The sequence below is a fragment of the Mytilus trossulus genome, chromosome 12 (genome assembly GCF_036588685.1).
Source record: "Mytilus trossulus isolate FHL-02 chromosome 12, PNRI_Mtr1.1.1.hap1, whole genome shotgun sequence".
Taxonomy (NCBI): Eukaryota; Metazoa; Mollusca; class Bivalvia; order Mytilida; family Mytilidae; genus Mytilus; species Mytilus trossulus.
Genome location: NC_086384.1, coordinates 47,462,223 through 47,482,797, shown reverse-complemented (window position 1 = coordinate 47,482,797; position 20,575 = coordinate 47,462,223). Strand labels below are relative to the sequence as shown.

At 33.9% G+C, this 20,575-nt stretch overlaps 1 protein-coding gene across 1 annotated transcript; it reads right to left on the bottom strand.

Moving 5' to 3' along the window:
• Window positions 1-8,143: 8,143 nt before the first annotated feature.
• LOC134693632 (transcription intermediary factor 1-beta-like) lies at window positions 8,144-9,094 on the bottom strand. The gene is made up of 2 exons (XM_063554472.1): window positions 8,592-9,094; window positions 8,144-8,408 (listed from the first exon to the last, which is right to left on the bottom strand). Exons 1-2 carry the CDS (start codon window positions 9,063-9,065, stop codon window positions 8,223-8,225), a joined length of 660 nt encoding a protein of 219 aa, XP_063410542.1. The 5' UTR covers window positions 9,066-9,094; the 3' UTR covers window positions 8,144-8,222.
• Between the last annotated feature and the right edge of the window lie 11,481 nt (window positions 9,095-20,575).

The following is a 20,575-nucleotide window of genomic DNA, read 5'->3' as shown; positions in this document are numbered from 1 at the left end:
AAATTTTATAATTAACACTGCCATTAAAGTAGGAGGTTTTGCAAACCACAAAACCAGGTTCAACCCAGCATTTTTCTGTACCAAGTCAGGAAAATGGCCATTGTTACATTATAGTTCGTTTCTCTGTGTGTTAGGTTTAGGTGTTGTGTCTCTGTTGTGTCGTAGGTCACTTATATTTGATACGTTTCTCTCACTTTTAGTTTGTAACCCGGATATTTTTTTTCTCAATCGATTTATGAATTTTGAACAGCAATATACTACTGTTGCTTTTATAGACAAAGCTATGTGTTCGTCTTATTCACAGAACGTATTCACCAGAAAAATATGCTTTCATTCTAAACCATTTGTATAGATAGGTATTAACTATAAATAGTTCCGTTTTCTATTATATCACATGATTTCCTTGAAAATTGCGTCTTAGGTAAGGGGAGGGTATGGTGCCATATTACTTATTTATCCTATCCCCAGTCTGTACATGTTTGTAACTGTCCCAAATCAGATAATTCGCCTGTAATCAGTGCTTCTCTGAGTCTCGTTTAATGCAGTAAATCATATTTGCGTTTCGTTCATTATTTTTGTACATACACCAGGCCGTAAGTTTTCTCGTTTGAATTGTTCCACATTTATCATTCTGAGGTCATTAGTAGCTTACTATGTGGTATTGGTTTTGCTGATTGTTGAAGGCCATATGGTTACCTATAATTGTGAACTTCTATGTCAGTTTGTCTCTTGTGGGGGGATGACTCAATGCCAATTATGTCAATTCTTATTTTTCTATCAGAAACATAAGAAAATTCTTTCATGAATATTGATATATTCACTCCAATAAAATGGTAATATCCCATACAGACAGAGTTATCATCCAACTCTGTCTGTATGGGATATTGCAAGAAATCAAAATCATCGAAGCATATCTATACTCATTTGCCTGTCTAACAATTGAACAAATAGGAATCAAGGTGGTACCAAACACCGTGACTTAAAGGCTGGTTTAATTTTCATATTTTTTTTACAAAATAATAACATAAGACCCTTTGACAAAATATCAAAATTTCAAAAAAATGAACAACGTTTTTTCCGAAAAAAAATCATTGGATATATAGCAGTTTGACAAATACTAATTTTGATCATTGAGAAACATAATATTTAATCAACCATACAACGTGAATAAAACGTTGACATGATGTTTGCAGAGCTTTATCGCTGTAGTGTTACGTACGACCTCAAGAGGAGGGGGTACTCGCCAATGAGTAAGCATTCAAACAAAAATAAAACCCCAACAAAAGAACAATAAATGGACCTGATGAAGAAGCATGAAGAAGCGATAATCAATTGAACACACCTGTTCGAATGGGTCTCGGACTCACAATTGTCTCAGTACTGGGACTTTTGATACAATAGATAAAGTACTACTTGGTCGCAGAGTCCCGTAATCGATGATGTGGATGGGGCTTTTCACTAGCGAAAAATTAGCAAATCAAATACAGAAAAGAAAAACAAGTGACAAATTTTTTTTTTTAAAATAATGGTTTGCTATAAAATGTAAAGTATAAATAAAAAGTGCAAAACGTAAAGTATTGGGTATGACATACTGATTTTACAAAACAGAATAGGTCAAGTATACATTTATCAAGTAATAAAAAGATAGCCATCATTTTTATTGATATAGCGAAAAAAAATATACTGAAATAAACTTCCCGCCCATACCCTTGGATACGCTAATAAGACCCTCCTATACAGGAACAATCAGATAGTTAGGCACCATACAGGTTTAAAGATTAACATTATTGTGCTATTTTTTAGGGATAAATTATGGTTGGCTTTATTTTATGTTTTTCATGTTTTTTTGCAGTATTACCTGGTTTATTCGGTTCCACAGTTACTATGACACCAGTAACTGTAATGGTCACACCAGCAACCGTAACAGCAACACCAGTAACTGCAACAGCAACAGTAACAACAGCATCAACTCTGATGACAACTACCTAAAGGTAACTTTGGGATTATTTTTACAAATTTTAGTCTCGAATAATGTTGCGCCTTCTAATGGTCGGTGTCCCCCTTGTATGGCGAGGTCATAGTGACTGGAATGTCACAATTTCACATTCTGGTAAATTAATTATCCAGACACTATATCATTTTTTTTTAATCGAAAAATTAAAGCCACAGGAATTTCAGTACTTCACGAGTTTTGCAACTAGTCATGGAAAGTGCCACGGTCTTTGTATGTTTTAGGACGCTTTCAGAAAATAAAACTATTTGAGCAGTGCGCATGCGGACATCTGCTATCAACTCACTTTAGTGTGCCTACCTTACATTCAAACTGGTTATTGTTTCTTGTCTATGATAGACACAAACTATTTGGTACTAGGGACAAAGCAAACATCAAGTGTTATTTCTTGTGTAGTAGAAGATTAAAAGTTGATTTTCTATGCTTCTTTTTTTTTTGGAAAAATAAAATGATGTGTAATTGAATGGATACCTTTAAGGATCTGATTGAGTTTTACAGAACAGATAATATTGGGCAAAAAGAGCAGAATAAGGGAAAAATAAGTAAGAAATATAGTATAAAAGTAAAGAATAAAGAATTGAATGATCCTCATCGGAATCCACGTTTATGGTAAAAGATTTTCAAATGAGCAGATAGTTAAAACTGAATCAAAATTACAGCATAAATTTGCCATATTATAAACAGTGTTTTATTTTTAATGTTCAACCATGGTTTGGTTTCGATCTATGAGTTTAAATGTCTCTCTAGTATCTTTCGCCCCTCTTTTCTTTCATTGTCACCGATACCGCCTCTTCTTATATCTACTAAACCAATCTGCTGAAAGACAGATCAAGTGTGTCGATCTCACAATAATGCAGTTTAGATTTTTAAATAATATTATATGTATGGGGATCTTGATGTTGGTATTAGTGTCTGTATTCCTATGTTTTTTAGGCCATTTTTCTCTATTTTTTTATATTTTTTTTTCTAATATGTACTTGATTCACATAATGAATGCGTGTATGATAAGGGTCTACATACTATAGATAAAAATGGACAAAGCGCGCAAAGTTGAGTGGGGGGAGGGGGATATCTAGATAACGGGTCAAAATAGAGAATACAGAAATAAAGGAACCCCCATCGAGACTCTCACGGGAGATAACTGTACCATTGTAATTTTGATATGCAAATTTCTAGTATTTTCGTTCTTTTTCAGATTGATGTTTTTCTTTTGTATCAGTGTGTGTGATGTGTTCCCAGCGTGTTCTCAACATGTGCCTTTGTATCAGTGTGTGTGATGTGTACCCAGCGTGTTCCCAACGTGTGCCAAATATATGTTTTTGAAATAAAATAAAAATGTGTATTTTGATATATATTTATTTAATTTTGAATCTGTACATCAATTTAGGACCCTTTATAGCTTTCTATTTGTTGTGAGCCAAGTCTCTGTGTTGAAAACCGTACTTTGACCAGTATAATGGTTTACTTTACAAATTGTGACTTGGAAGGAGAGTTGTCGTAACTGCAATACCGTTCCCTTTTCATGAATATGACCTACCGAATTAGACTATTTATTGGGTTTATAATCACATGAGCAACACGATAGGTGCAACTTGTGGACAAGGATCAGTTTATCTTTCCGGATCACCTGAGATCACCTCTAGTTTTTTATGTGGTTCGTGTTGCTGAGTCTTTAGTTTTCTATGAAGTGTATTGTGTATTATTATTTGTCTGTTTGTTATTTTTCTTTTTTTGCTATTGTGTGGACAGTTTATTTGCGATCTATGAGTTTGAAAGTCTCTCTGGTATCTTTCGCCCCTCTTTTAATTCATTGTCACTGATACCGCATCTTCTTATATCTACTAAACCAATCTGCTGAAAAAACAGATCTAGTGCGTCGAACTCACAATAATGCATTTTACACTTTGTTCTTGCAATTATCACATAAGCCTAGGACATGTTTGCTATCTATTATTTTATGGTGTGCATCATTACGACAAAATCAAAACAAAAAAAAAACAAATTGAGAATTGAAATGGGGAATGTGTCAAAGAGACAACAACTTCACCATAGAAAAAACAACAACAGAAGGTCACCAACAGGTCTTTAATGTAGCGAGAAATCCCCTCACCCGGAGGCGTCCTTCAGCTTGCCCCTAAACGTCAGATTCATAGACACAAGATCAGCATTATATTTCGGTATGTTATTACTCTTTGCAATAATCAAAGGATTATTTGTATTAGATATTTCATTTTAAAATATTCACTTGAATAAACACGATTCTGATTTCAAGTGAAATACTTTAAAAAGAATTATTCTTTTGCATCTTTGATACCAGTGCAACCATTATAGGACTAGTCTGCTTGCAAAACATGTCTAACGTGATGGTACCATAATTGCACCTATTTTGACAGTTTTTATTTTTTTATGGTTAAGACAAAATTTTCCATTTTGTGTTTAATTTGTAGACCTATCCTTATTCACTTTATCCTTGCACCAATTTAGTTTCAAATCTATATTGAATCATTGAAAAAAGATGTTGAACTAACATATAAACGATCAATGATTCTTTGACAAGGAGTACCCATTTGCGTCCATGATCATCCATGCTTATATTCACATTATTAAAAATCATATAACAGATGCTTGTTAGTCTTATTTCTTTAAATATTTAGAACAATTTGACATGAGGATATACTTAGGTGAGATTTTGGAATTTGTTTAAATTTTCGGACTCTGTGGTGTTTTTCCATACAAAACAAGGTAAAATATTTTGCCCCATAACACCCATTTATTTTTTGATATAGGACTAAAAAGCTCATGAATGGTCATTTACCAAAATTTTAGAAGATTCTCAATTTTCTTTCTTTTGTTTTGGGTCCCAAATAGTACCAATTGCAAACATAAGATAAAAGTTCGAGTCAGCCTTTTCCCGCCATATTTTAAATCTTAAATATCTCGAAGGGAGGCCCATGACCTATCAGTATTTTTAGCTTATTTTTAAAGAATGCTCTACCAGCTTATAGTATCAATTTCAAATTCTTGATTTATTAATGTTCACCTTAACCTCACCTAAGGACATCCATAAGTCCTCGCTTACTATTAATATTTTGCGAAATGGATGCTTTGAAAATATTTCATTTGCTCAGTTTTAAAAGATGTTTTTTTGTGAACATCGCATGGCGACGTGTCCTAAGATTTTACTTTTCCGACTTATGCTTTATCTGTTGATACATGTGTACATACTGTAATGCTTATTTTTTTTAGATTTCCGCAGCTATTTTTTTGTTGAATAGGTACAATGTGGGTACTGTGAAGTTACATGTATACACATGGAAATCTTTACCGGGCAGAAGTACGTCCATTATTCATAGTTCATTATTCATTATACGTCCATTATTCATAGTTCATTATTCATTATACGTCCATTATTCATAGTTCATTATTCATTATACGTCCATTATTCATAGTTCATTATTCATTATTGAATAATGAATAATGAACTATGAATAATGGACGTACTTCAGACATTATTCATAATTCATTATTCATTATTGAATAATGAATAATGAACTATGAATAGTGGACGTACTTCAGCCCGGTGAAATCTTTGTGTTTTTTTGGTGAAATCACTTCTCTTAATGTTTTTTTTTTAATTTTAATTATGAGAATATCATTAATACTTGTTATCACGTTATTCATTTAATCATGACACACACACAAAAATCAAAAACAAAACAAAAGAATAAAATGAAATGAATAACAAATTTGTATCCACTGGGAAGAGTCATCTGACTAATTTTGTTCCTAAAAATTTGTTTTACAGGTAAAACGCTGATTTACATATGTTTTATTATATGATTCAATCTTATATAAAACCGTTAAATTTCGTCTGGAATATTCGACCACCAAAATTTTACCAAAGACCGACATAATTGTATATTTTGCAAAAGAAATAATAAAAATAGCCAGTACATTGTAACAGCAGCTTTTCTTCCAGGTCTACATGTACCAGGGAAAGAATTTCGAAATCTCTAAAGTACATTACTTTTTCTGTTTTAATGATTTTTTTTGATTTTTTTTAATAGTCAAAATTTACTTCTGCATGATGCAATATAAAGAAATTGAGAAGAAAAATAGTGTTTTTTTCGAATTTCTGTGCAATTTTCTATCAACATCTTTGACATAACCGATTTATTTCACCTTGACCATAAATTATGAGTAAACAAGTTTTTCTCGAGGTTATTGATGTGTAAACCAGACCGATATACCCACAGATTGAAAAATCCAAATAAAGTCCAAAAAAAATATTATGCACATATTGTGCGATAGCGGTTCATTTGAACATCAATAAAACTAAAAAATATGTTTTATTCTTATTATTTTGAACACAAACATTCATTGATTATACAAAAAAAAGAAGTGGTGTGATTGCCAATGAGAATCTCTCAACAAGAAAACATATCTATAAATTATACTAAAATTACGAGGTCCAATTTGTCAGCCGTCATCACGTAAAAATGACGAATCAAAGAATTCAACTTTATATATAACTAATATAGTACAAAGGTGTAGATTAAAAATTACACCACTCCAGACCCTTTTGTTTTCCACGTAATTAATATTGCCAATAATAAAGAAGTTCCGGGTCGAGTCCGATACCGATACCAATAGTATATTCACCTGTTACCTATTACCTTATCTCTACGTTCCGCATCTGACAGGCGCACCAACAAACGGTGTATTCAGGATTAATATGCTTATTCAGGATTAATATGCTGTATACACGGGTCATACTCACAGGGTTGATACTACTAAATTGTCAAATTGTTACTCAGATGCGGAACGTACAGATTAGGTAATAGGTAACAGGTGAATATACTATTGGTATCGGGTATCGGACTCGACCCGGAACTTCTTAATTATTGGTAATATTAATTACGTGGAAAACAAAAGGGCCTGGAGTGGTGCAAATAAGGAATAACAGTACTGTAGTTGAAGAGTTGCCACCGTCAATTGTAGATTTGACGGTCGCAAATGCAGTTTTACTGGCGACGTGTAGCGGAGACAGTAATACGGAGATTTGCGACCGTCAAATCAAAATTGACCCTGGCAACTCTTCAACTACAGTACTGTTATTCCGATTCTAATGCATTACAAAAAGATAAAATACGATAAAACTTGAAAAAATGTCTAAATTTGTCAAATAAAAAAAATCCGCGAAACTTTATGAATAATTTTGGCACAAAGACGTCATGGCTAAACGTGACGTCATACAAACGAAAACTTACAAACTGGAGGTTATTTCGTTACCTGTACGCTTCAAATTTGGATAAAATTACATTAAAACGTCAAATTCGAGGTAGGTGTTGTTTTATTTTTGATTATATAGTAGTAATCGAACATTTGTTGATTCATCAATTCAAAATGGCTGGTCTCTCCTTAGTTACGCCTGGTCAACTGTGGATTTGACGGCAACTGTTAGCCAATGAAAAAAATTGTTACATCCAAAATGCATTAGAATTTTCAATCTACACCTTTGTACTATATTACTGATATATAAAGTTGAATTCTTTGATTCGTCGTTTTTACGTGATGACGGCTGAAAAATTGGACTTCGTAGATTTAGTATTATAGATAGTCTATAAAATGACCAAAATCACAAATGAAGAACAATTTAAAAGGGAAAACTAACGGCTTAATTTATGTACAAAATAATAAACGAAAACCGAATATGTTACACAACAACAAACGCCAACCAGAGAATTGTAGGCTGATTCGGGACAGGCACATTCAGAATATGATGCGGTTAAACTCGTTGAATGCGCTAACCCTACCAAACCTAGGACATTGAGTGTAACAGTTCAACTAGCTAGAAAAGGCTTGGATGGAGAGTTGTTTCATCATGCTCATTACCACTCATACCACATAATCTTATATCTATTAACTCATCAGATGGGTACAAAAAAAGTGCATATAACAAAACCTAGAGTGCGAGGACGGGTACTTATACATCCCAACACCAAAAAGACACTACTTAGCCATATTTACTTCAACTGTCTGTCTGCTTTACACCACGAGCTAAACATCACCAGGCCAAGCAGAAAAGTCAGGAACGTAACGATAGGTGGCCAATTACGACAAAGAATAATCAAAATATAAAACCTTTAATCATCAAACCATACTTAAAATCTATACTAGTACATGTATATACAAATAAGGGCAATATTCGTTATTGTTGCTTACAGTCACCACCAGGCTTAGATTCGATAGACGTTTCACTTGTAATTTCTAAAGTTCCGAATAAGTTTTGAATAGTCAAATTAATCCAATTTTCATCAGTGGTTTCTTCATAATATTTGATTCTTGAAATATTTGGCTTCTCTGGTATGTTATGACCGATGGCTTCGTGATCGTCCTGAAAAGTTTGTGAAAACATAAGCAAACCTATATTGTCTTTCTCTTTCACAATCTGATCAAACTTTTGACATACGTCTTTCATCGAATCATCCATGCTTCTTATTTTATCAATATACATATTCCCTTTTATTTGTTCCTTATTGAACACTTTTCCAATGTCGTTTATCATTGAATCTCTTACCTTGTCTATTTTGGAATGAAGCATGCTACATCGATTAATGATGCCGTCTGCAATTCTATCACTTTCCGATTTAAGACTTGCCAATTTTTCTTTAACAGTATCTCCAACCCTTTGTTGATTTTTAATATTCTCTAAATAAAAGGCGATTATATCAGAAATTTCACGTTTCTTTTCTAGAGAGGCATCGGAAATTGTAGCCATTTCGTGACCCTTGTGCTTCTTAACAATACATGTATTGCACGCTAATGTATTGCAATTCTCACAAAAGTAAATATATTCCAAACTATGTGAACTACACACGTTTTGTATGCTATGTCTTGGTCCTTGTTCATTAAACGTGTGAGCACGGGATTGTTTCATCCTAAGATGCATCGATTTACAGTTATGACAAAATGTTTGTTCACATTCAACACATACCCAGCTTCCTGGCGCTTGAGTACAAATCTCACAAATTGTGATTGCATTCTGTGCCATTTTGTACACACACACAATTACGAATTGTCTGTTCATAAACAATAGGATGCGTTATAAATAGATGCACAGAATGGTAATCAGAGATATAATACTTATTGATAGATATAATTATCTTTACATATGTATGTATCCGTCATAGCATATTACCAATCATTGACACGTGCATTGCACTGAATGATTATTTATATTAGATGCACGTACATGTACGCTAATAAACTATATTTTATTTATTCTTTTGTTCTGAAAAGAGCAATTATTTTTAATAACCATGGTCTGAAAAAGTGTTATTACGTATATGGCTTAGGTAGTCTTTTAACCAAGATGTTTAAGCCTCAGTCACACTGTCACGTTTCGGCTATCCCGTTTTGCTACGTTTTCAAAACGTAGCGATACGGCAATATCCGTAGTGAATCGTATCGATCCGTACTTTAAACGGCTATATACGTAGTTATGCGTAGATTGATACGTGATCGGTACCGTTTGTATTGGTCTGCACAATACAAACGTGACTAAAAATGAAAACGTAGTACTAACGTAGAAAAGCGCAGTAAAACGTAGAAGGAACGTAGAAATGCGTATTAGAAACGTACCTGATACGTTCTAAAACGTATTTGATTATAATCACTAGGTGTTATTACGTTTAAGTACGTATCTGCCACGTTGCATTAGGTTTTTGTACGGTATATTACGCTTCATGGTACGCATTAATAGGTTTCATCACGTTATTCTAGGCATTATTACGTATCGATGCGTATTACTACGCATGATTACCTTCTTCTACGTATAATCAAACCACGTGTATCTATATTTCTCGCCATTTGCTAAAATAGTTTGTCAGTCTTACAGGAAGATGGACAGACAACGGATGGAAATGACAAATTATGGATTATTGATACACAATCATATTTTGAAATTGAAAATGTTGTTAAACAGACACAGACATAAACGAATAGATCGCAGAGTGCGCACGGTATGGGTAAGGGATTGGATAGATTGAAGATCTGAGTTTGGTTTTTATGCACAGCTGTTGGATGAATTGAGATGTGAAGACACCGTTTCTTTCAAAAACAATATGTCGTCAATACCTGGAAGAATGCTGACCATCCAATGTCCCCAGTTCTGCCTTTCGGGTGTCATGTCCGCGTGACTAGCCAGCTTAGTCTGCACTTGTTTCCGTAATTCAGAAGACTGTTTTATTGCTTCCTGGATGTCTTTTTCAACTGGAGATTGCATCTTCTGGTATTTCTTTTTCGTTTTTGTTGTAACTATAGGAGAGGGAATATCTATTGTGCTGGACGTCTCCTCAAGATTACATTGCGATCTAAAGGAGAAAAAACGATGAAAGTTGTATTTTTTGTTCTAAACAATACAAAAAGACACCCTATCTCTACTACTACGGTGGGTTTTAAACGACCATGACTGGCTTGACACCCTATCTCATAACAAGAAAACAAGAAATGCCGGAAGCACAATCAATCCGATACAATTACTTTTAACTGAAAAGTATTTACAAATGTAAGTGTGATGGACGGACGGACGGACGGACCAAAACATTATAATAAGTCCTGATGTGAAGATATAGTTTCAATTTAACTAATTATACAAAGAAGTAAATGGTTACTGACCTTCTTTCATCGTCTTCTTGACTTTCCTCTTCGTCCTCATGTTCACTGGGAGAATCGACTCAAGCATCTGTTCCGTATTTTGCCTTGAGTTTCTCTTTCAGCTGAAATATTCAGACATAATCGGAACATTATTTATGTATTCGTACAAGATATATCGAGATAAAGTCAAACGTTTGCAATGAAACAGCTGTAAAATGAATTTCGTATAATCAGAACATTAAGTATCATTTAGAAAAAGAAAAAAGGTACGGGAATTCAACAAAGGAAATAACAATAAAAGGTAAAAAAAAAGTGAACTGAAATATTAAGTAATAGAAAACTGTATTGCACACGTTTATTCCTCCTCTGGTTTCTATTCTGGCAATATGTGGACCCAAGAAGCCAAATTTTTCTTTGATCCATTTGTCTCTTTGAGTATCATTTTTTCTGCCTGAACCAGATTTATTGCCTTCTCGTGTCAGTCTTCCGAGCTGAGATCTCATTGACTCAACCCATGTCCTGAGAGTCTTCCAATCCTCTACCCCTAGCTCATTAGCTTTTGCTTGCCATCGTGTATTTTTGAGAGCAGTATCTTTGTACTGATAATGAGCTGAAAGAGAAGAAAAAAATCGGTCACATTGATTTTTAAATATAAAGACCATGCTGTAAGTTTATCTATGTCTACTGGTGGGGTTGACATCTTTTGACATTTATTCTCCGTATTAATATTTTAAATTATAGCAAATAAATACATGTACCTTTGTTGTATAGAGGTTCGTTTTCTCTATACCAATCTGCCACCTCATCCTGCTTTTCTTGTGGTATTTCTAATGGCTTGCTTCTTTTGCGCTTCTCTTTATTGGTATTAGCTGGCTGTTCAGTATCACTAGTTTGTGTTTGTTCATTTGTTTCTTGTGTATTAGTTGTTTCAGTCTCAGGCGCCACACTAACTATGCGGCCTCTGCCACGCCCACGACGACCCCTTCCTCTGCCTCTGGTCCTCATCAGAACGGTCTGGTTTGAAACACACTAAAAGATAAATCAAATACCGGTAAGAGGAAAATTGGATTTAAAACGGACAATGTGCAACGTAGAATATTTCAAAAGAGCAATTATTATGAAAGGGAAAGCATTGACAATGTTCTAACCAAAGCTTTAAATGTTTTTTCATGATTCATGTATCCACTCAACAAAAATCTTATCTGAAAGAAAAAACAATAAAATCTTTCTTTTGAGTACAAAAAATCTAAATTTTTAGACCATAAAATGGGAATACAAAATAATTTAATTACAATGACAGATGTATTAATAATTATAAAGTGTACCTCTATTAATGTCTCCAGATTTGTTTTAGTTACTCTGCTCCCTCTTTGCATCTCTGTCCTTTCTAAATTTTATTGAATAATGATGCCGTTTCATGATAAGTGATCACAGCGTAGTGACACGTGATACTGCGTGCAATAAATTTGCTAAATCGTAGGAAATCGTGCAAAAGCGTACTTGAACCGATTTAGAAACGTACTAAACCCTAGTAATACGTAGTGAAACGTAGTAAACCGTAGTAAAACGTAGTTTATACGTACTGAAGCGTATTAAAACCTAGTAGAACGTACTCCTTGTAGTTATAAAAAAACCTAGCAAATCGTAACAAAACGAAACAATACGTAGAAGAACGTATCAAAACGTGGCGTAAACCTAGTTAAACGTACGGACCGTTAAAAATGACAAAAAAAATGCCATGAAACGTAGCATTTCTACACGTACTAAAACCTAGCTGTCGAAACGTGACAGTGTGACTGAGGCTTAAATCACCAGTCTTAAAATTTCCATTTCGGTTCTTGAAAAATATAATATATAGATATAAAATCGTTTAGAATAAAATATGAGACTATAAATCTTATTTACATAGAAATACAGACCTTTTTCATTCGATCTAAAATGTTTTGATTCAAATTTAAAGAATAGTGTAATTATGTCTAATTAGTTACTTTAATATGCGTACACTTAATTTTGTACGTAAAGCATGTACTAATATTCTATTTCTGTAGAAAGCATCTTATGAAACATTTGGCGAAAAACAATTTGTTTTAGAAGAATCCTGAAAACTACGTAAGCAAACACATTTTTTTAAAGTGATTTTTGAAACTTCGGAACATTACTCACTCATAACGTACTTTCAATACAAGGGTGGACACAGATCAATGTGGATCGTATTTGTTGGATTATTATGTCATATAAAACGAGTGAGTGGTGAACAATAATGTGTATCAAATTCTTGAACCAATGCATGTATATATCATAAACTTAGGCCTCTGTGCACGATTTCTCATTTTTTACGCAAGTATATCGTATAATCGTCAATTTTTTTTTCTCTGTCTATTATGATTTAACAAAAATGGCTGCTCATTAGATGCCATGTTTTGAAGCCGAAGTTTACCGATTGTCACCTTAATATAGTGAACAAATAACAAAAAGCATGGACATTGAGCACGTTATTAACATGTACAATCAGGTACTTGTTTATTTTAATGAAAGATCCATGCGTATTACGCTAACCGGATTTTTACGAGGAGGGTTTCGCTCAGGTCACTATACATACGAAAAATATGTCGGCAGAAGCAATTAAAATAAGTAAACTTCTTCAAAATGGGGAAAAATTAAAGAATTTTCCTTAGAAAAAAGTATTTGTACATAAGTTGTATAATGAAAACTATCCATTTAGTTATAAAAAAACATATGCATATTTGTTTTTAATTTGAGGTTTCTTATGACTGTGACTAAGTGTTAACATAGTGGTATGATTGTAAATGAGACACCTATTCAAATGAGAACAAATACCATGAAAGTAAAAAAATTCAGTCGCCGTACACTTTTGAACAATAAACAATGGGTCATTGTGAAACATTGAACAAGGAAATAATCTTTTCTTTGCAATATGACATCTATTGACCACTCAAAGAGTTGTAGCTAGGCTTCCTTATGGGCAGTAAGCTAAGAGCTCTTTCAAAACGAAGCATCTGACTTTACATTTTTATCCTGACTGAATGTGGCTGCGTACTGTATAAACCACACGGCCAAATGAATGCTCCACTTTGGCAAGGGTTTAAATAACGATTGAAAAAATAGCAAATGAGACCATGGTCATCGCTGGGGCTAACTTATAAATGACTGATTGATTGTTAGTGCCTCTGCTTGAATTCTGTGTAAAGGTTGTGATGGTTGTGCTCTTTGTCTTCTTTGACTATATTTTATACATTCTAATAGAATAAAACGAACCAGTTGAATACACTGTTACTGTTGAATCGCAATGAGTTGCATCGGATTTTCCAACTTCAGCGGTCCCACTTCGAAAATATGCCCTTTTGAAACCCTCTTATCATGCAATGGGGAAAGGGGGAAATTGAGATGCATGAAAATCGGGTGCATATTCATTTGCTGCTCTTGTTTAATTGTGAGGAGTCTGTAGTATAAAGTTGTGAGGTGTGAACGTAATAATATTTGTGAAATTGGGGATGCAGTTTTGATAAACCCGAAGGTCGTCTTGTAAGCCAAATATAAGTAAAACAACAGGTTGATATAAGAACTTACGATTTCATAATTCTTTTTATACTTGCTTAAAGAAGAATGTTTCATTTGTGTGTCAAATATAAAAAAAAATATAGTAAAGTATGAAGATTTTTCCTATTTTGTGTACTAAGTAAGATAACTCAGTGTTATTTTACAGTATTTGTATATTGCAATGCGGTACTATGTTCGTCTTGTTGCTCTTGTAAGTACAAACTCGGTTATAAGTCTCACTCTGTAGGTCACAATAAAATTTATCGTTAATGCTTTCATTATGTCCCCCTTTAAAATTCCTCGGTTTTTAAATATGTATATTAATTGATATGTACATATGCAAATCAAAAATAGATCTAGTACAACTAGATAGTAATAGAACGACGAAATTGTAGATTATAATTAGTTCCTTAACAAGGCCAGCTGCTGATTGAAAAGTAACTATTATAAGTGAAATGGTGTGGTACTGACCCTAGCGAATTTTTAAATGGTTAGGAAACGTCATAGTGGTTGAGGCTATACGGAGTTTACCGACCCTTTAGATTGCATTTATGTAAATATCTACAATGCAATTTCTCATTGAAACTCCTTTTACGGCTAAAACTACATGTACCATTTTTCCTATGAAGATTTATATGAAAAAAATATCCTAGAATGGAAAGCTCATATGCACTTCTCTTTTTTCCATTTCTCAAAATATAGGACTGTGCGGCATATTTGCAATGTTTATATGCCCCGAACATCTAAGAGTTTTAACTAACAATAAAATTATGTACTATTCCTACCCTGACTTAAGAATTTCAATATCATGATTTCAATATGACTGATATGCATAAATTGAAACAATCCCAAGTTATATCTCTATGAGATGAAACATAGAGATCATAACTGGAAACCAGTACATAAACAAAATTAAGTATCTATGAATATTATATATGGTAACGTTTGAAAAACAGTTGTATTTATAAAGTGCAACTTATATATATTCGTAGATGTCGAGAGCGAACCATACGTTGAGTTAATTAGAAATGACGACTTATTATCGTGTCATCGTGTGAGGGTGCTTATCCAATCAAATCGTAATTTACACCAGAGGTACAATGTAAGATCATTGTTATAGACAATAACTATTAAGTGTCTTTAAAAATCAGCTGTATTTGTACGAGGCAGAGAAACAGGTGTACTGTGAGCCTAAGCGAGCTATTACACCTGTTTCGAGCAGAGTACAAATGCAGCTCATAAACAGTTATTTTCTTTATTCTGCGATTAGTTTTGTAAATTATGTTTGTTTGGAAAAAAAGCAAAACTCACAAATGTTATAATTGAGAATGGAAATGGGGAATGTGTCAAAGAGACAACAACCCAACCATAAAAAAAAAACAGCAGAAGGTAACCAACAGGTCTTCAATGTAGCGAGAAATTCCCGCACCCGGAGGCGTCCTTTAGCTGGCCCTTAAACAAATATATACTAGTTCAGTGATAATGAACGCCATACTAATTTCCAAATTGTACACAAGAAACTAAAATTAAAATAATACAAGACTTACAAAGGCCAGAGGCTCCTGACTTTGGACAGGCGCAAAAATGCGGCGGGGTTTAACATGTTTGTGAGATCTCAACTCTCCCCCTATACCTCTAGCCAATGTAGAAAAGTAAACGCATTACAATACGCACATTAAATTTCAGTTCAAGAGAAGTCTGAGTCTGATGTCAGAAGATGTTACCAAAGAAAATAAACAAAATTGCAATAATACATAAATAACAAAATACTACTAGCAGTTAACTGACATGCCAGCTCCAGACTTCAATTAAACTGACTGAAAGATTAGGATTTCATCATATGAACATCAGGCTCAATTTACATTTATTTTCGATTTAGAATCCTTTGAGGCCCGCGTAGTAATATTAAAATCCCAAATTCAACTGCAGACGGGTTCGTAGAAAAGAATTTTCTCGTATGGTCAACAATAATACACCGCTAAAAGTAAATAATTATTTATTATATCATAGAGACTAATTTCAACAGTAATAATAAATAACAAAACATTGTCCGTTCGAATACAAAGTGTGTATTTTGTCCTACGCTTCAATATTTTCAACCAAACACGACATTCACTGAACATGATGAAATTGACAGTGTTGCCAGATTGTTTATGTGTGCTACACATGTACATATTCAATTGTTTCACTCCATGATTGGCGCCGTAGAAAATAGTTTTATCGGGGCCTTTTATAGCTGACTATGCGGTATGAGCTTTGCTCATTGTTGAAGGCCGTTAAGTTTTAAATGTTTGTGTCATTTTGGTCTTTTGTGGAGAGTTGTCTCATTGGCAATCATACTGCATCTTCTTTTTTATATTAATCCGGCTGTTAATATTTGTCTGTTGGCAGAAAATGGGTATAATTCATATTGCTCTAAAGAAAAACTTGAAAACAAACATAAATTTATCTATAATTCACAAACGTCATTCGAATGCAACTGCAAAACACATGCTGAGGTCAGGCAGGTTCATACTCAACAGCAATACAAAAACGAAGACTGGCAGTGATCGGAACTTGGGCGCGATATCTGTTGGGCGGTATCTGTATGATATGACACCTAACTTCAGGATAAAATATTGTAATGGTCCACAGTTCATCATCACTATGATGTGAAGATTCATTAATTCTTTAAAGGTGCTTAACAATTGTGTGAGGTACACGAAATTGACTTTTGATTGAGCGTATAGTATTTTGATGTCCAAAAATAGACAGATCGGACATATTTTTACTTTGTTTACTAACTACATGTACTTTTGTTGAGGATGAATTATAATTAGAACTGTTACATTATAATGTGACTGAAAAAATGTTGTTGTTTTTTTTTGTTCACAAAACTTATAATTTTATTTTGCGTAGACGTGCGTAAACCGTATTTTGGCATTTCTCTTCGAAAAAGGACTTGAACATGTGTAATGGAATAAAACGCCTGATTTGTAAACTCTCTTTTTTTCCTTCGGAATAGGCTTTTAAAATATAACTTATCTACTCTATATCTGAAATATGTAATATGTTGAAAAGACAATACTATCTCACGAAACATTGGAATCATAAATAAAAGACAAGAGTATTGTACCGGTGTTCAAAAGTCATAAAACGATTGAAAAAAAAATCCAGGGTACAAATCAAAACCGAGGGAAACACATCAACTATTAGAGTTAAACAAAAGAACAACAGGTACACCGAAGTGCAACAAAATACAAACGCCAACACACAGAAACGAATTACATGTACCACCATGCTGACTTGGTACAGGGCATTTAAGGAAAAAATGGTGGGAGGAACCATGATTTATGGCACGCCAAATCCCCCATTTTATAACAAGGTAAAAACAACATCGCTGAAACATAATCAAAAACATCCATTTATTTATCATTTTGGATTTAAATAGTGAAAGTCAGAGTGACGGTTAAAGTTGTACTAGCTGATGTTGGTGATACAGTGCTAAGGAAAACAGTGCTTAGAGGATCAGAGCTAAAACGACCAGTGCTTAGAGCAACAGTGACACCAGTTGTAGTGGTTTCTAGCATTTCCATCATCATCATTACGACAGGTATCGTCATAACCATTGCCATCACTAAAGGTAAACCGATTGGAAATGCTAAAATCATTTCAAAATGCCTTTATCATTGAAATTGAATTTAGTACTGATATGACTGATAACCTACGTTGATAAATTAAACATTGTTGAAACACTATGGTTTAATATCTCCAGTAAAATTGGCATTCTATAGTTTTAAATTTTATTTTGAGACCGAGTTCGTCTAGTACTTGCATTGTTGAAACACTTGTACACTATTGTCTTTCGATAGATCACTTTCGAGTTCATCCGTCACCGGAAAAAAACTCGTCAATTATGCGCGCCTTTATGACGTCATTTACCAGATATAGAGGATCGCCTGTATCCCTGCACTATTTACGTTCATCAAACGTCTTATTGATCGTCATTGTGCAGGATAAACTAGAAATAATTGTTGTTCTGTAGGTACTTAATGACAATTCCCTAATGACAGCAGTGCTAATTGTCAATTTTGAACATTTAATTTGCCGAATAATTCGTACAACATAGATTTAAAGGTTTCCAACCACCCGCTCGACATTGGAATGGAAGTGACGACGCCCAATTATTTCACAGCTTGTTACATCTAGAAATTGACAATGAGGGTCGGTTGAAGACAACACTTTACGACAAAAGAGATGATTTCAGCTTTCCAATTGTGAACTTTCCATTTCTAAGTAGCTATATTCCAGCAGCACCTGCATACGGGGTATATATCTCCCAATTGATACGATATTCCCGTGCTTGCATTTCCTATCATGATTTTCTTGATAGAGGGTTACTGCTCACAAGGAAGCTATTAAACCAAGAGTTCCAAATGGTGAAGTTGAAATCATCCCTTCGTAAATTTTACGGACGCCATCACGAGTTGGTTGGCCGTTATGGAATAACCGTTTCACAAATGATATCGGATATGTTCCGTACGTCGTTACCCCTTTCATGAATTTGACCTACCGAATTAGAATATTTACCGGATTTGTAATCACATAAGCAACACGACGGGTGCCGCATGTGGAGCAGGATCTGCTTACCCTTCCGGTGCACCTGAGATCACCCCTAGTTTTTGGTGGGGTTCGTGTTGTTTATTCTTTAGTTTTCTATGTTGTGTCATGTGTACTATTGTTTTTCTGTTTGTCTTTTTCATTTTTAGCCATGGCGTTGTCAGTTTGTTTTAGATTTACGAGTTTGACTGTCCCTTTAGTATCTTTCGTCCCTCTTTTGTTAGCTATGTCCGTGTCTGTTGTGATGTTTTTTATTTTAACGATTGCAATATATGTATTACTGGTAAATTATTAAACCAGGGATATCGTTACCATAAATTACTTAAAACCTTTACTAAATTTTTCCATAAATATAAAGATTTTGTTTTGAATTAGGTTGTACCTGTAGAAAACTTATTTCATACGGGATAGCACATCCTCATTTTTACGGAAATGTTGTTAACCGTGCCCGGAAATGTAGAAATGATCCTTGTAAACTTATCGCTCCTTTAAATAACCTTATTCTAAAGGTTACCAACTCAAGACTGTAATAAGATCATTGAATATTGTTTTTATCGGTAGAAATATTGATTTTGTTATCAGTAAATTGAAAGCTTACTAAATATTACTTGTTTGTTACATACAGGTTCACATCCATGGATCTACAATCTGTCGATACCTGTAACATGGCATTGCACAATGTCATGTGTTTCGCTGACTGTTTATAACATCTTTACACTAAATCCATTGGATGTTGGATTTGTACGGATTGATACTAGTAGTTTAGTTTTAAATGCATGATTTTTTATTAGTTGTTAATGGCTTTGAACTAGCTTTCAGATAACTGCCAGTACGCTCATATCTAATCCTAGTGTCTTTTGTTGTCGGAATGTATAAGTACCCGGCCACGTCCACTTGTATCTTTGTCCATCTGATGAGTTCAGTCTTTTTCAACTGATTTTTATAGTTCGTTCTTATGTTGTACTGTTATACAACCGTCACAAGTTAGGGGAAGGGTTTGGATCCCGCTAACATGTTTAACCCCGCCACATTATTTATGTATGTGCCTGTCCCAAGTCAGGAGCCTGTAATTCAGTGGTTGTCGTTTTTTGATGTGTTACATATTGTTTTTTTCGTTCATTTTCTAATGTAAATAAGGCCGTTAGTTTTCTCGTTTGAATTGTTTTACATTATCATATCGGGGCCTTTTATAGCTGACTATGCGGTATGGGCTTTGTTCGTTGTTGAAGGCCGTACGGTGACCTATAGTTGTTAATGTCTGTGTCATTTTAGTCTCTTGTGGATAGTTGTCTTCTTTTTTATATGTAGTTAAATGTTGAAAATGTTAATGTTAATCCTATCAACTATCAATGCTCAATAAAACCTTTCAATTGACTTTATTATATAACTTATTGTTTCCTCTTATATTTGAGTGTGAATTCACATTATTATACGACGTACGCGTATCACGGTATATTTCTATCTCAAATTAATCATTTCATGTTAATTAGTTTTGATGTTTTATTTATTATTCTCGTCGGATTTGGTCTAATGCTTAGTTCTTTTCTCTGTGTGCTACATTTTAATATTATTTCGATGTTCTCTATATTTCATGCGTTTCCCTTAGTTTTAGTTTGTAACCCGGATTTGTTTTTTTCTATCGAGTATTGAACAGCGGTATACTAATGTTGCTTTTATTTATACAAAGCCAGAACGTGAAATTGTTCATGCTTTGTACAAACACACACATACTACTATGTGTACAGCTGT

What these genes read in the sequence shown, in the direction of transcription:
- LOC134693632 (XM_063554472.1), bottom strand. Translation starts at nt 9,065, where the DNA reads ATGGCACAGAATGCAATCACAATTTGTGAGATTTGTACTCAAGCGCCA. An exon ending in TTCATTCCAAAATAGACAAG is followed by an intron (nt 8,409 to 8,591) that starts GTAAGAGATTCA and finishes CAAACTTTTCAG; the next exon opens with GACGATCACGAAGCCATCGG.